Raw genomic sequence first — 16,779 nt, 5'->3', positions numbered from 1 at the left:
CCAAAAATGCAGAGAACCCAGGAGACAAGACACAAAAACTGAGGTTTTAGGGCAAAAAACAATATATTTACTTCTCTCACAAAAAAAGGGTGATCCAAAGTGGATAGGAGGGAGGAGACGCTGGTTTGACGTGTAGTTGAGCGCTGACCACGGAAGGTTAACGTCGAAGCGTTGAGCACTGTCTCTCAGGGGGTTTTGTAGACCGCCTCCGACGAGATGATGTGGAACAGCTTGGTTGATTGGGATGAGCCACACCTGTGCTGTGCTGACTGGGGATGAGTGGCACAACAGTACCCCCCCCCCCTGAGGGGAGGCACCGGACGACCGTCCCTGGGCACCCGGATTGTCCCGGTAGAAGTCATCCAACAACGAAGGGTCAGCAAGGTAGGACCTGGGCACCCAGCTACGGTCTTCAGGGCCGAAGCCCTCCCGGTCCACCAAGAACTGGAGGCCTCTTCCCCGGCGACGGACGGCCAGTAGTTTACGAACCGACCAAACAGGATCACCATCAGCCAGTAGTCGAGGTGGCGGGGGAGCAGAAACTGCCGGTGCCAGGGGACTGGTGGCGACTGGCTTCAGCTGGGACACATGGAAAACTGGGTGCACTTTGAGAGCAGGAGGGAGATTCAGACGCACTGCGGAAGGGCCGATGATGCGGTCCACGGTGTAGGGACCGACAAACCGAGGGTTCAACTTCCGGGTAGACGTCTGAGAGGTTTGGAGGGGCAAGTCCCGGGCCAATAGCCAAACTTTCTGGCCAGGCTGGTAAACCGGGGCATGCCTCCTCCGCCGGTTAGCATCACGCTGAGATTGTACTGAGGCACGGAGTAGCGCAGCCCGAGCAGTCCTCCAGATGTGTCGACACCGGCGGAGGTGGGCCCTGGTGGATGGAACTGCCACCTCCAGTTCCTGCTGAGGAAACAAGGGAGGCTGGTAACCCAGAGAGCATTGAAATGGAGACATTCCGGTGGCAGAGCTCTCCAACGTGTTGAGGGAATACTCAACCCAGGGTAGGTACTTAGCCCAGGAAGAGGGGTTGCTGGAGGCAACGCAGCGAAGGGTCTCTTCCACTGCCTGGTTGGCGCGTTCAGCCTGCCCATTGGACTGAGGATGGTACCCGGAGGAAAGGCTGACCGTGGCTCCAATTCCCTTGCAAAAAGCCTGCCACACCTTGGAGATGAATTGGGGACCACGATCCGACACAATGTCTGAGGGAATACCATGGAGGCGTACGACATGGAGGGTGAGGAGGTCAGCCGTTTCAGCAGCAGAAGGAAGCTTGGGGAGGGGAATGAAGTGGACGGCCTTAGAGAACCGGTCGACCACAGTCAGGATGGTGTCATAACCCTGGGACATGGGAAGTCCAGTGACAAAGTCCATGCCAATGTGAGACCACGGCCGACTCGGAATTGGAAGGGGTTGTAGGAGGCCTGCTGGAGGGCGATGGGAAGCCTTACTACGGGCACAGACTGTGCAGGCAGCAACATACTCCTTGACATCCTTCTTAAGGGTGGGCCACCAGAATCTCCGGCCGACGAACTCCGCTGTCCGGCGCTCTCCGGGGTGACATGAAACACGGCTGGAGTGACCCCACTCTAACACTCGAGGACGGGCAGCATCTGGAACAAACTGCCTGTTCGGGGGTCCATTGCCAGGGTCAGGTTGGGTTTGCAGGGCCTCTGCAACATAATTGCGCATCGCCTCCTTCTCTGGAAGGGAGAGGTTGTAGTGTCGCCCCTTAGGATAGGGCGCCCCGGGAAGGAGGTCGATCGCACAATCGTATGGCCGGTGAGGGGGAAGCAAAAGGGCTTTATCCTTACTAAATACTGAGGCAAGGTCATGGTAAATACTCGGAACTCCAGAGATATCAGGGGTTACGGGCATGGGTCTGGGACTACTTGGAGGTGAAAGGGCAGAGCGTAGACAGGTCGCATGACAGGCTGTGCTCCATCCCAAAATCCGACCAGAGGCCCAGGAGATGTGAGGTTCATGCCTCTCCAACCAAGGTCTCCCCAATATCAAGGGAGCAGTAGGGGCATGAAGGACAAAAAAACGGATGGGCTCAGTATGATTCCCTGAGAGCGTGAGCATAAGAGGTTCAGTGGAGAAGGAAATGGTTCCTAACGAGTGACCATCGATGGCTCTGGGAGACAGGGATTGATCTAAGGGAACCAAAGGAATTCCGGCCTGGCGTGCGAAGGAAATGTCCATAAGGCTCTCGTCCGCACCAGAATCAATAAATGCACTAACAGACAATGTTTCTTTGCCCCAGGCCAGGGTTGCGGGGAAAAGACGGTTGGAACAAACCTTGGGCTGGGGAATGGTGGTGTTGCTCACCAGTATAGCCCCTATTGGCGAGCTGGGCCTTTTGGGCAGGACCGGATGAAATGTCCTGATTCTCCACAGTAGAAACATTGTTCATTGCTCAGCCTCAGCTGCTTTTCTGCTGGCGAGATCCGTGATCGGCCAACCTCCATGGGCTCCCCAGACCCTGAAGTAGATAGGAACGGGGGAAGCACAGGGTCCTGAGTATGAGGAGTTGGCCTGGAAGGTGAGGTGGGGAACACAGAAGCAAAACGACGGGGGACAGACTGTAGGGGGCTACGTTGGGCTGGGTCTGTACGCCGCTCCTGAAGTCGTGCGTCCATCTTGAGAGCCAGGGATATTAGCTCGTTAAGGGTCTCCGGGCTGTCACGGACAATGAGGTCCTTAATAGAATCCCTCAGCCCCTTGCGAAAGACACTGAGGAGGGCTTGGTCATTCCAACGGCTCTCTGCAGCAAGGATCCGAAATTCCAGCGTATATTGAGCCACTGAACGCGACCCCTGGCGGATAACCAGCAGGCGGCTAGAAGCATCTTGACCATCTGCAGGGTGATCAAACACAGCCCGAAACTCACTCTTGAACTGAGAGTAGTCGGTAAAAAAAACTGGGTTGTTCTCAACTGCCGCAATGGCCCAGCGGAGGGCGTCCTCGACCAGAAGGGACATGACAAAAGCAATTTTAGACCCGTCAGAGGAATATTTAGAGGGCTGATGGGTAAAAAGTAACTCACATTGTGCCAAAAAACCTCTGCTCAGATTGAAGTCACCGTTGAAAGGCCTAGGGCTGACTAGGCCAGGCTCGGACTGAGACTGCTGTGGGTTGGGAAGGACAGGGCTGGGTTGTTGGTTGGAAGCAGAGGCAGGGCCATGAACGGGAGCGGGATTTCCTTCGGCCGAGGCACGGACTGTAAGTGCATCCAGGGACCGTTGAATGCCAGATAGAGCTCCTGCAATAGACTGCACTTGGTTGGAAAGTGTTGCCACAGAACCAACTGTGGTTTGAGACGTCCTCTCCAGAGCAGTGATTTGAGACAAGACGGTCGGGAAAGCCTTATTTAATTCATGCTGCAGTGAGAAGATCTCTTTAGCTTGACCAAAAACCAACTCACGTAATTCGGATGATCTTGGCTGCCCGGCCCCCGGGGTCCCGGCTTGGCTCATGATGGCTTCGACGTTCTGTTACGCTCAGCTGGGGTGGTGAGCCAAAAATGCAGAGAACCCAGGAGACAAGACACAAAAACTGAGGTTTTAGGGCAAAAAACAATATATTTACTTCTCTCACAAAAAAAGGGTGATCCAAAGTGGATAGGAGGGAGGAGACGCTGGTTTGACGTGTAGTTGAGCGCTGACCACGGAAGGTTAACGTCGAAGCGTTGAGCACTGTCTCTCAGGGGGTTTTGTAGACCGCCTCCGACGAGATGATGTGGAACAGCTTGGTTGATTGGGATGAGCCACACCTGTGCTGTGCTGACTGGGGATGAGTGGCACAACATCCAGGATACAAGCGGCCAAAATGAGTTTCCTCCGCAGGGTGTCCGGGCTCTCTCTTAGAGATAGGGTGAGGAGCTCGGTCATTCGGGAGAGACTCGGAGTAGAGCCGCTGCTCCTCCACGTTGAGAGGAGCCAGATGAGGTGGCTCGGGCATCTCATCAGGATGCCTCCTGGGCGCCTCCCTGGGGAGGTGTTCCGGGCATGTCCCACCGGTAGGAGACCCCAGGGACGACCCAAGATGCGCTGGAGAGTCTATGTCTCTCGGCTGGCCTGGGAACGCCTTGGGATCCCCCGGGATGAGCTGGATGAAGTGGCTGGGGAGAGGGAAGACTGGGAGTCCCTCCTAAAGCTGCTGCCCCCGCGACCCGACCACGGATAAGCGGAAGAAGATGGATGGATGGATGGATGGATATCGAAGTTACGTTAGCCAACATGCTACAAGCTAACGATTGTCTAACGCAGTGTTTTCTTTATTTTGTATTCAGTTTTACGATGGTCTTAAGAGGGCAATGGTTTGAGGCCATTCTTCAATAAATCAGCATTTAAGACAACGAAGTCTGCTTATTTGGGGCATCGTTCACTCGCTGTCTAGCAGGTGAATAAGTAGACGCTTTGGAGGACAGCACAAACTCAGTCAACTCATGAAAATGTTTGCAAGAGTGAGACGTCAATCCCCCCACACCCCCACACCCAGTCTCCACAGCTTTGCAGCCTGTGTGAATATCCAGAACCATTTTCAAGTCACAGCAACGTAATAACTTAGGACGTTAATTCATGGAATTTGTCATGCTCTGCATGATACTGAAGTTGTTTTTCTCGGGCGGCAGCAATATGCTTCCCTTAGTCACCACACCAACAACTGAAGGAGGCATTTGGGAGTGATTGGCAGTTCGCCATCACCATACGTTTGCCAGTAGAGGGCGCTGCCGAGGAGCCGGTGAGCCAGCTGGCCTAGCAAAGGCAGTGATGATGAGCGTTCAGGGTAACCAGTAATCGGAGAGCGCTGCAGCGGCGTCCGTTCGCTCACAAGGCACCAAAAGGCGGACAAGGATCCGCTGTCTGGCGCGTGCAGACCCGAGTCAGGCGGCCAAGAATTGCTGGCACGTACAAAAGGGCCCGAGTTGGAGGCGCCGTGAACCGCGACAATGCTCGTCGGGAACACCGGCCCGCCCGACACCAACAGCGACGCAACAAAATCAACAAGGAAGAAAACCAAACACTCGGATACTCAGACGGTAAGTACATTAGCGCCGGCGGCACACAGCTAGAGAAAAGAAACTTAAAGAGGCGGCAAAGCCAAGGCTGCTTCATTTTTCAGGAGCACACTTTATGTATTTTATGAAAGTAAAATAAAATATAATTGCATTTTCTATTTTATCCATTCATTTTGGAGAAATAATGAAACAATAAATGGCTTTGAGAACGCCCACTTTTAATGAGGAATCCGGCCACGCGCCCATCCCTCTGTCACCGATGTCAAACTCAAGGCCCGGGGGCCAGATACGGAACGCCACTCGCTTTACCGTCCCTTCAAAGAAAGATGGACAAAGGGCAGAAAGACAAAAGATGAATAAAGAAAGGGATGACTATTTTGAAATCAACAAACTCGCTGCTTGTTGGTTGAAACCGCTTTTTGAACATTCAAAATAAAAAAACGTTCGTACCGTCCATGCCACAAGTGAACAACTTTTTCCAAGCGAGCAAATGATTACACACGAAAAAGAAAACGCACATTTAGTGGCGATTATCATTGACCAGCAGTCGACTTTCACTTTTGGTCCCTTCAATCAATTTTTGGAAAGTAACCCCTCTTCCCACAAAATTTATTATGCAGTGGTTGGGAGCCCATATGATTGCAGCCCCCACGTCTCCAAAGTTCACGCACAAGACTTGTGGGCTTTGTGTTTGAGTTCTTCAAATGTGGTAGTGATGATTTGAAGGCTTCTTGTTGAGATCTTTTGTCGCTAACTTGGACAGCCTGCCTGATTTCAGCGACGAAATCAATCGATTTGACGAATCAATGAGGTTTGAGGTTTTTTACGACGTCATGGCCCCAAGAGGTTGCTCCTGGTATCTCAAGCGCGGTTACGCGGGGGGCGCTTACGCGGGGGCCACTGTTGGTGGGCATTCCCGATCCAGGCTTCCCTCCGAAGGGTCACTCCAAGGAGCCAAGTCACACACCTAACCATCTTGTCGACTGTCTGTGTTGTGCAAACTGCGCTCTGTGACAGGCGCCGTCCCTTTCGTCCCGTCAAGCGGACAAAGCGGGCTGGATGCGAAGGTTCTGCGGCAAAGGGATCTTCCAGGAGATCTGGAAGAACCGCTTCGTCGTGCTCAAAGACCAGCGGCTGATGGTCTGCGAGAAGGAGGTGGGCAGCACCGTTCTGATTCTGACCCCAACTCCGGGTGGTCGGCGCACGTTTCTTGCCAGATAACTGGACGGCCGGCCGGACAGACGCTTTTGTCAAACGTTTTCCCTGGCAGAGTCACATTTCACACACACGTAGCGCCTTTCCCGAGTTGAAAGGCGCTTAATAATGGATGCCGTTTCCCTGACGATAAACCCGCAAAAAGCCAGTGCTTCTCAAGTATGTTCTGTGATGCCCCCCCTAGAGAAGAAAACATTTCGCACCCGTTCCCTTATTAACATTAAAGAAAACAAAAAATAAATGAAAACGAAAGATCAATTTACAACAAAGAATAACTTTAATAATAACATAGTTTTTTAGTCTGTAACAGATCAGATTCCAAGTGCATTACTTTGCCTGAAATTAAAAAAATAAATTATAATTACTTAAATGATAAACATTCTTGACCAACTGCTATTTCATGATGAAAAAATACAAAATAAAAATAATAAACATAAATGATATTAAATAACAGCAATAAATATTAAATTCAAAGTGATCAACAACATTAACTCAGGACCACAATATATAAAACATTTTAACCTACAAAACACACTCTAAAAAATTTAAACGTGCTCTACTCATTTTAATCTGTGTAACAATTTACACTAAAAAATATTGAGTAAATTTGAAAGCTTTGAAATCATTTATATTTACATCATAAACTAAGCAAATGTAAAAAAAATCAAGTAGATGCTACTCAATTACCGTAATTTTCGGACTATAAGTCGCGATTTTTGCCATAGTTTGGGTGGGGTGGGGGCAACTTATATGTGATTTTTTTTCACAAATTTTCAAAATTCAAAAATCTGCGATGTAGTGAAACCGCGATAAACGAACTCCAATGTAGCAAGGGATTACTGTAATTTGAACTGCAAGTGATGTCACCCGCGGCGGTTGTTTACATAAAGATTGATAAACATTGCGAATTTTTGAATTTTGAAAACTTGTGAAAAAAATCACATATAAGTCGCCCCCCACCCAAACTATGAAAAAAACCTCGATTTATTGTCCGAAAATTACGGTATTCAAAGCAGGACAGATGATGATAGAGCTTTATTTATCCCATAGCGGGGAAATTTACTTGTCACAGCAGCGTACAAGAGTGCAAGAATAGAGATAAGTGCCAAATGTAAAATGTGATAGTAAAATCAGTCAAAATCGATCTGAATGTTGGCGACTTGTACAGTATCTGATGTCCACAGATGAAAAGCAGCTTCTTCTTTGTGTGCAGTAAGGAAAAAACAAACTGTACAGCAGCAACTTAATGGTCAACCATGATTGCATTGTTAAAAATGACAAAAGCTACAGTATTATACTCACCTCAAAGTCCTTGAACAACACACTGGCATCTTCTCCCAAATGGTCAATGAGACATCTGATGACAACCAGGTGTCTGTTGAATGAGGATTTGACTCTGCAGAAGAGAAAATCTTTCAACAACTAATAAAATGCAATACTACACATTCAAGCAAAGTTATTGTTTTTTGGGAAAAACTTTAATACCTTCACATACCTGAAATAAAACACTCATTCTTGCTCTCTCGCTCGCTCTCTCGCTCACACACACACACACACACACACACACACACACACACACACACACACACACACACACACACACACACACACACACCTTAAATGAAGGCAATGACTACGACCACTGTACCATGATTGACACGATAATGATTGACACGATAATGCCCTAATCCTTCTCTATATATTATAAATACATCTCATTTACTTATTCTGATATTATGTCTTCGTTCACCGCCACTCTATCAGCATGCAGTTCGACTTGATATCCTAAATAAGAAAAATTATGAACTTTGCCCAAACATCCCAACAATTATTACATCTGTTGTAGAAGCCATGCCGTACAGAAAGTCACTTAAACTGTAGACCTACACAATCAGGAAACCCGCGTGCAACTGCTACACTGCTAATGAAGTCGTTTTGGCCATACATCTCTGTTTAGTCTCAAATCAATCTCAAATCTAAAATATTTCTATTTGCCAGGTTTGAGCATGCCAAACAAGGAATTTGACTCCGGTAAATCTTGCCCTCTGTACAACATTTAGGCAGCTAACAACATTCAGGACGACATGTGCAAGAATTGACAATTATTCTCAAACATCCTGTCAGGTCTAAATACCATCAGACATTTATCCACACGCTGAAACTAAGAGGAGAAGACAACCAGTGTTCGTTTTACTCGCAAGGAGAATTACGAGAAGGCTCAGTTACATTCTCTGATAATTCTGAGTTCTTACTCTGCGTTCTCCTCTTTTTAATGTTTTAGGTTGCCCTGGTTACAAAGGCGTTGCTACACTAAAGGGATTGTGGCTGTAGCAACGCTGATTAGCTAACGAATGTTATGTGGTGCCTTGGCCAATTCGTGACTCCAGCAGTGCAGTGTGTCCTGTTACTCCTCTGCCGGTTGACTGACTTGTCCTTGATTAGATATCTTGAAGCGTGTTAAGTACCGTTTTCCTGTGAAACAATGCAACTAGACTTTCTTGCTAAGTTTCACACAATACTAATATTGAGTTAATATGGGATAACCTATATGCAACTACTTCGACAGATATGTATTTTCTCTCGATCATCCTCAGACGAGCTTCAGAAGCTATTTATACATTAGTAATGACAGTGGGGCGCAGCTCCTTACAGCCATACTCTGGCCGTTTCAGGCTTAGAGTTTTCATCCGGCCTTTGCACACCTTCAGCTGGTATACGGTGCGGAGCCAGGCGCGAGCAACGCCTGTGGTTTTTGTTCGGAGTGGGTTGCCTACCATGGCTGAGCCCCATCTGCCCACTGTATACACATAGCTGGGACAATCTTACAGCACCTGGTATTCCCAGGTGGTCTCCCATTCAAGTACTAACCAGGCCCGACCGACCCTGCTTAGCTTCCGAGATCGGACGTTCTGAAGTCACCCATTCCATCCTCCTGCAGAGGCTCTCTATTATTGGCCTGTCACCACACGCATGTGATTGGTTTGCCAGCCACCTAAATAATCGATTCCAGCAAATTAAATTGGAAAATATTCTTTCTGACCCTCTCACCATCTCCAAAGGGGTTCCTCAAGGCTCAATCCTAGGCCCATTGTTGTTCTCCATTTACGTTAATGATGTAGTCAAGTATGTCGGCAGTTCAAAGCTCCACCTTTCAAAGTCAAAGTCCGCTTTATTGTCAATTTCTTCACGTTAAGACACACAAAGAGATCGAAATTATGTTTCCCACCGTCTCACGGTGACTAGACACAGTACACAACACTTACAAATACCACAAAGAGCAAAAACTAACAGACAAGAGCAATGAATAAGTAATAAGCAAATAACCCTTTATGCTTATGATACTGATGATCTTATACTCTGAAGGTCCTTCTCTCCATTCTGCAGCATCGTCATTACAATTTAGCTTCACCTCCGTTGAACAATATTTCCATAATCTCCATCTCCTTCTTAACACTAAGAAAACCAAATGCATAATTTTTAACCGGTCTGGTGCTCCCAACAATACCCCTAAAATATTTTGTGCAGATGGCACTGAACTCGAGTTTATAAACTGTTACAAATATCTTGGTTTATGGTTGGTTGGTTTATGTGTTATCACACAATGCTTCAATAGTTATGTCTTCTGGAATTTATCATTTCCCAAAAAACATAAAATTGGTTTTCGTTATGTCAAGAGATAATTTATGAGTCAAACCACAGTTTTAGCTTTGCAAGCTTATCAGAGACAGGGTAGGATGGCCGGAAGCTCTGTAACATTTAAAGACAAACGGTCTTGATCAACAACAATCCATAGATAAAAGCTACAGAATTGATTAAAGTGAAAGAAGTTCCTTTGAACTAAGCAGAGTACCGTAATTTTCGGACTATAAGTAATTCAAAAATCCGCAATGTAGTGAAACCGCGAAAAATGAACCGCGATGTAGCAAGGGATTACTGTCATTTGAACTGCATGTGACTTCACCCGTGCCGCGCGGGGGTTGTTTACATAAAAGACAAAGGATTTGCTCACGGGATGACGAAGATGACGAAGGGCGGGAGCTCGACGGGAGCTCTCTTTCACTTTCGTGGATGAAAGTCGGGGGCCGGCGCTTGGCCGGGTGGCTGTCCGGGGACGGTGGATGGGGCTCGGACATGGCTTTTACGCACGCCCGGTCATACTCTACGGAGCTGTCTTTCACCTCCGTGGATGGAGGGCGGGGTCCGGCGCTCGGCCGGGTGGCTGTCCGGGGACGGTGGATGGGGCTCGGACATGGATTTTACGCACACCCAGTCCTATTTATGGAGCTCTCTTCCACCTCCGTGGCTGGATGTTCAGTAGTTGTTGGTTCGTTGAACTCTTGTTTTGTTAAATAAAGAGCCGTCTTTCTTGGTATTTTGTTAACGTACAACATAGTTATGTACGAGATTGCTGCAGCCCACGCGCGCCGTTGTTGACACAAAGAACAAAGAATTTGATCGATGGATTTAATGATTTGGAGTGACACAGATGGTTTGATAATGTTGTTGTAATATGATAGTTATTCTAAATATACTATATATACCGTTATATGGGTCTGTGGTATAATTAGAAATGCAATTTGCAACGGGTCCGACGTCAGCATATGCGGCACATAGGCAGCATTGTTTACATAAAGCACGATCGATAGATTTAATGAATTGGAGCGACACATATGGTTTGATAATATTGTTACTATATGATAGTTATTTAAAATATAATTGATATATCGTTATATGGGTCTGTGAAATAATTAGAAATGCAAATCATGACGAATCCGAGGACGAGCGTACTCTGCATTGTTTACCTGATAGACGGTCGATGGATTTAATGTATTGGAGTGACACAGATGGTTTGATAATGTTGTTGTAATATGATAGTTATTCGAAATATACTTTATATATCGTTATATGGATCTGTGGTATAATTAGAAATGCAAACAAATAAACAAATAGTCCGACGTCAGCATATGCGGCGCATACGCGTACTGCAGCATTGTTTACATAAAGCACATCGATGGATTTAATAAATTGGAGTGACACAGATGGTTTGATAAACGTGTTATTTATGTAATACTTACTTGAATAACTCTGAATGTTACGTCAGGCCCGTTCTCAGCTCCTCGTTTGTGTATATGTTACGTTAGCATACCGTATCGTTTAGCCTGTTGTTGCTGGTTCATGTCTGTTTTCGGTGTTGGATTTTGACAAATACATTCGCCCTAAAAGTGCGACTTATACTCCGGAGCGACTTATATATGGGGTTTTTTCACTTTATTGTGCATTTTATGGCTGGTGCGACTTATACTCCGGAGCGACTAATAGTCCGAAAATTACGGTACTTTTTCAGGTGCAAGGGAGCTCTACTCGTAGCTAGTGAGATAAGAAAGGAAGGGAGTCAAAGGAATTTTCTGGAGCTAGCTTCGTTGAACTAAGGGACTCCAACTCATGAATTATGAGGCCCTTGGTCAGGCCGACCATCTGATTATTCCAACACATCCCCTGATTTTAAACTCCCAGGAGGGCAAGGAAAAACTCAAAACTCCAACTAGGGGAAATGAGAAACCTTGAGAAGAGACCACAGATGGGAGGATCCCTCTTCCAGGATGACCAGGCTGCAATGGATGCAGAGGACACATACTGTATTTTCACGTTTATTAGGCACAGATAAAAGTCTTAGATTTTCTTCAAAATGTGCGGCATGCCCTATCATGCAGTGGTCCCTATGTGTGTTGTTGTAAGGCGGACGTATTAAAGAGCGCCATGAGAATGCTAGAGGGAGAATTGTGGGCGTGGATTCGCAGTATGAACGAATTTAAATTTGGACTGCACCACAGTTTTGTTTCTTGTATTTTTTGCGGCAGCTTGAAACAATGTATAAGGTACCATCTATAAAAGGGGAGATGTTAGAGGGAGTGGAAAACCCCCCGCCCCCACATACGATGGTATACCCCAGCGGCACTCCTGTGTTGTGTTACGTCATGACGCACGGTAGGTGAAATGCGCACTTGGACGCCTCTTTTCTTTTCCTTCCAGTGAAACTTTGTGAACATTCTACGAGTCGCTGGGTTTAATACAGTCACACACTTGAGCACTCACTGTCGTCCTGTCTCATTATTATCTATACATATACACACAAACATATGGAAGGAAACCAGGTGGGTTTTTTCCACGCATCACCATTGCTGTTGATCTGTGCAGCAAAGGAACGCCGAGCTTGCTAACATGCTCACATGTCTGCTGGCACTGTCGGTCAAGCTTTTGTAAAAGCCGGCATCTGAGGAGCCACACGGCACGGAAAGTGACTGACAGTGAAGATAGTGAACCTGGCATGTCAGTTGGACATTTAGCGCTGCTGTTCAATTCAGAAACAGAGGATGAGGATGAGGACTTCGATGGGTTTAACTGATGACCATTACCGGAAATAAAAATGTGAATACCAAACTCAGTTATGCGACAAAGGCACTCCAACCGATGGACATCGGTGTGAACCGGCCGCTCAAAGTAAACATGTTAAACAAGTAAAGCTAACATGTCTGCTGGCACCGTTTGTGTGTGTGTGTGTGTGTGTGTGTGTGTGTGTGTGTGTGTGTGTGTGTGTGTGTGTGTGTGTGTGTGTGTGTGTGTGTGTGTGTGTGTGTGTGTGTGTGTGTGTGTTGTAAGGCGGACGTAGTTGAGAGCGCCCTAAGGATGTTGAAGGGCTAAGTGTGGGCGTGGATTGTATATATATAAAACTCGCGCTCTATGAACCGTTGGACTGTTAAACACAGCCATGGCACACAACTGAGACTGCGCCTTTTATTACAGTGCGCCTTTTGAACGTGAAAATACGTTAGTACACATCGTATGGACAATCCAAAGGTAAAGCATCAAGAGCAGGATGTTATTGCACAGTAATGTCTCTGAGACTCTATGAGTGGGTATGAGTTCATCAGAGCGACAGCCTGGGGGAAGAAGCTGTGTCTGTGTCTGCTGGTTTTGGCGTACAGCACTCTGTAACGCCGTCCGGAGGTGAGTAGTTTGAACAGACAACGACCTTGGTGAAAAGGGTCTGTAGAGATGTTACTTGCACGTTTCCTGGTCCTGGACAGGTACAAGTCCTGGATAGATGGGAGGTTGGTCCCGATTATCTTTTCTGCAGTCCTGATTGTCCATTGCAGTCTGTGCTTGTCTTGTTTGGTGGCCAATCCAAACCAGACAGTGATGGAGGTGCAGAGGATAGACTGGATGATGGTAGTATAGAAGATCTTCATCAGCTCCTGTGTCAGGTTGAACTTCCTGAGCTGTCTCAGAAAGTACAGCCTCTGCTGGGCCTTCTTCCGGACAGAGTCTATGTGGCTGATCTATGTGGGTGGATCCCAGGAACTTGAAGGTGTCTGTGGAGAGAATAGCATTACTGTGGATAGTGAGCAGTGGAAGTGGTGAAGGGTCTCTCCTGAAGTCCACTGTCTTCTCCACGGTCTTGAGCGGGTTCAGCTCCAGGCGGTTTTGGCTGCACCAGTGGACTAGCCGCTCCACCTTCTGTCTGTATGCAGTCTCGTCACCATCCCGGATCAATCCGATGAGAGTGGTGTCGTCCGCATACTTGAGGAGCTTCACAGAAGAGTCGCCTGACGAGCAATCGTTAGTGTAGAGAGGGGAGAGGACGCACCCCTGGGGGACGCCAGTATTGGTGGTCCGGGTGTCGGATGTGATGGTCCCCACCCTCACATGCTGTCTCCTGTTGCTCAGGAAGCTGGTGATCCACTGACAGGTGGAAGAAGACACCGCGAGCTGGATGAGCTTCTGGTGGAGGATGTCAGGAGTGATGGTACTGAGCGCCGAGCTGAAGTCCACAAACAGGATGTACGTCCCTGGGGTGTCCAGGTGGTGCCCCCCCCCCATTGTTGAATGGGAAAGAAAAGGCAACGGTCACTCACTTGGTCGTGAACGGGAAATCGCGTCACTGAGTCGTTCGTGAACGGGAAATTGCGTCACTGACTCGTGGTTTTCTTTTCCCTGTCACACCTACACACCGTCATGTGTGACAGGCGAGTGTACCATTACGCCATCAGCAACAGCCGTCCCCCTGACTCGTTCTTGAACGGGAAGTTGCGTCACTGAATCAGACATGAAAGGAAATAATGTGCCAGTATATGGAGGATATGCACTGACGTCACAGATCAGGGCGGCCATTATTGTTTGGGTGGCAAAAAGCCTCGTCCGCTGCCACTAGACTTGTGAGGATGGCGGCCTGGGTGGGTGTCGTGAGTGATTATTTCGTCCAGTTGGACCAAGAAAGCCGCAAGAGATACATTGAAAAGTTGAAAAAATATAACTTTCATGTTGATCCGCTGTGGAAACCGAGTAAGAACACCACCAGCTCAAGCATAGCAGGAGCTGGGACAGCAAGCATTTGGTCCTCTGTAACATATCCAGACATTTACAACTATTTGATAGATTGTTTAAGTCCATATACCAAGGAAGCTCAGAGCCAACAAGAGTTTGCAACGATATCACTACGTGACTGCTCATTATGTCAGTTCCGTTGAGTCACAGCCAGTGGAGCGAAATGGAGAAGATGCCAGCCATGGCAGTACATAATATCATAATATATTATAATTGTAGATATGTGAACAATTTAATTATTAGAAACTAGAAATTGGACAAACATACTGTAATGAAGCTGTGCAATTATGCATTCCTAAGGTCATGGCCGAGTAGCAGCAAAAAAAGGGTATATCCAAGCAATAATAATAAACTTTATCACAGGCTCTTCGCCCACAGGGTAAAAAAAACAAACATCACATAGATTAAAATAAATAAAGAGTACATTTCAAATGCTATGAGAGACACTCATGCCAGCGTCCTCTGATGGTGGATGTGTACCTTATAGCACTACATCCAGTATACCTCACAGATGAATGTTGACGTCAGTAAAACATAATTACGTACACAAAGTGAGTGAGTGAGTGAGTGAGTGAGTGAGTGAGTGAGTGAGTGAGTGAGTGAGTGAGTGAGTGAGTGAGTGAGTGAGTGAGTTTACGTATCACAAAGTGATCTGAGCAGATGTAAGAATGGATAGTTGCGCCGCCACCCAGCTATCCTTTCTGGTGTGGTCCGCAGGGAACCAATGTAACCTCTTGGTATCGCTTTTTTGGAAGCGATATACACACCCTATGGCACAACAACTCTTCACCATGGTTTAAGTTGCCTATTAAAAAAAAGAAAATTAAGCTCCTGGTTGTCTGTTGTCGAAAAATTGCTTCATCGACAATTGCCGATAAAAAAAAAACGATAAAGTGCTTAAAAAAAATGCTCCGGTACCAGCCTTGGCCCTCTTAGCGTCCGCTAGTGTTGGCTCATGACTGAAAGATTCGATCAGAAGAACGAATCTTTTCAGTAAACGAATCACTTCCTAAAGTGATTCATTCTTTTTTTCAGTTCATATGACTTCAACCTGTAGGTATCGGTAATGCCCATTGAAGCTGGTGCCACCTTGCTGTAAAACAAAACGAAGAAAATGACTTAACTTCCCGTTCACGAACGAGTCGTGAATTGCATTTCCCGTTCACCAACGAACAAACCTGTGAGTGAACGAATCTGTGAGTGAGTGATTCGTTTTTTTGCCAGTTCATCATGAGTATGGATCAGTGAGGGAACGAATCCTGACTTTCCCGTTCGCGAACGAGTCAATGGGTGAACTGCCTTCCCGTGCATCACCGGATCAGTCAGTGAACGTGTTGCGTCTCCTAGTGTGAACTATGTAAGCAAGAATGTAGATTAACGATTTATTTATAGTAGGTTTTAAATAACGTGTATGCATATATATGCCTAAATATTGTCCAATATAGCAACTGCAGTTTCACATTAGATTGCTGGTTTGAGGTGTACTTTTATTATTATCCATCCATTTTCTGAACCGCTTTGTCCCCACGGGGGTCGCGGGTATGTTGGAGCCTATCCCAGCCGTCATCGGGCAGCAGGCGGGGGACACCCTGAACTGGTTGCCAGCCAATCACAGGGCACACAGAGACGAACAACCATCTGCACACACACTCACACCGAGGGGCAATTTGGAGTGCTCAATCGGCTTACCAAGCATGTGTTTGGGATGTGGGAAGAAACCGGAGTTCCCGGAGAAAACCCGGGCGGACACGGGGAGAACATGCAAACTCCACACGGAGGGCCGGAGGTGGAATCAAACCTGCACCCTCCTAACTGTGAGGCGGACGTGCTACCCAGTGCACCACCGAGCCGCCTACCTTTATTATTATTATTATTATGATTATTTTATTTTATTAAACATGTTATCACTTGTCTGGTGTTTTATTCATTGTTTTTATATTTGCCATTCAAAACATAAAAATCTGACATTTGGTTAACTGGTTTATATGAAAAAATTTGTGTTTTACGTTGTTATATGAGTTGGTGGCCCCCAAAATGACAATTGTCGGTATAACGTTTTTTTTTTTTTTTCAACCTTTTATTCAAACACAAACACATTCGGTATATAAACACCATCAACTACAAGCCAACAAATACAAAATTAAAACATCAAT

The 16,779-nt window shown here is 46.8% G+C and overlaps 2 protein-coding genes across 4 annotated transcripts in view; one reads left to right on the top strand and one right to left on the bottom strand.

The window, feature by feature from the left end:
* Window positions 1–4,792: 4,792 nt before the first annotated feature.
* LOC147053839 (pleckstrin homology domain-containing family O member 1-like) overlaps window positions 4,793–16,779 on the top strand; it is a 27,042-nt gene continuing 15,055 nt past the window's right edge. Inside the window, exons 1-2 of the mRNA XM_085918159.1 lie at window positions 4,793–5,050; window positions 6,047–6,184. Coding sequence (XP_085774285.1) covers window positions 4,961–5,050; window positions 6,047–6,184 — 228 coding nt within the window. The 5' untranslated portion in view covers window positions 4,793–4,960. The remainder of the gene's footprint in view (window positions 5,051–6,046; window positions 6,185–16,779) is intronic.
* The window catches only part of LOC147053840 (general transcription factor II-I repeat domain-containing protein 2-like), a 19,928-nt gene continuing 9,699 nt past the window's right edge, over window positions 6,551–16,779 (bottom strand). Inside the window, exons 2-3 of one of the 3 annotated variants that reach the window (XR_015066902.1) lie at window positions 7,547–7,640; window positions 6,551–7,472 (exon numbers count right to left, since the gene is read on the bottom strand). The gene's annotated coding sequence lies outside the window, so the exon portion shown is untranslated. Of the gene's footprint in view, window positions 7,641–15,847; window positions 15,980–16,779 lie in introns of those variants that run through there. The other 2 variants (XM_085918155.1, XM_085918157.1) reach the window with 2 other exon arrangements.

Source organism: Syngnathus leptorhynchus, chromosome 8 (genome assembly GCF_054491065.1).
Source record: "Syngnathus leptorhynchus isolate UIUO chromosome 8, UIUO_Slep, whole genome shotgun sequence".
Lineage (NCBI taxonomy): Eukaryota > Metazoa > Chordata > Actinopteri > Syngnathiformes > Syngnathidae > Syngnathus > Syngnathus leptorhynchus.
Note: the sequence above shows the minus strand (reverse complement) of the source record. Positions and strands in the feature narration are given on the sequence as shown.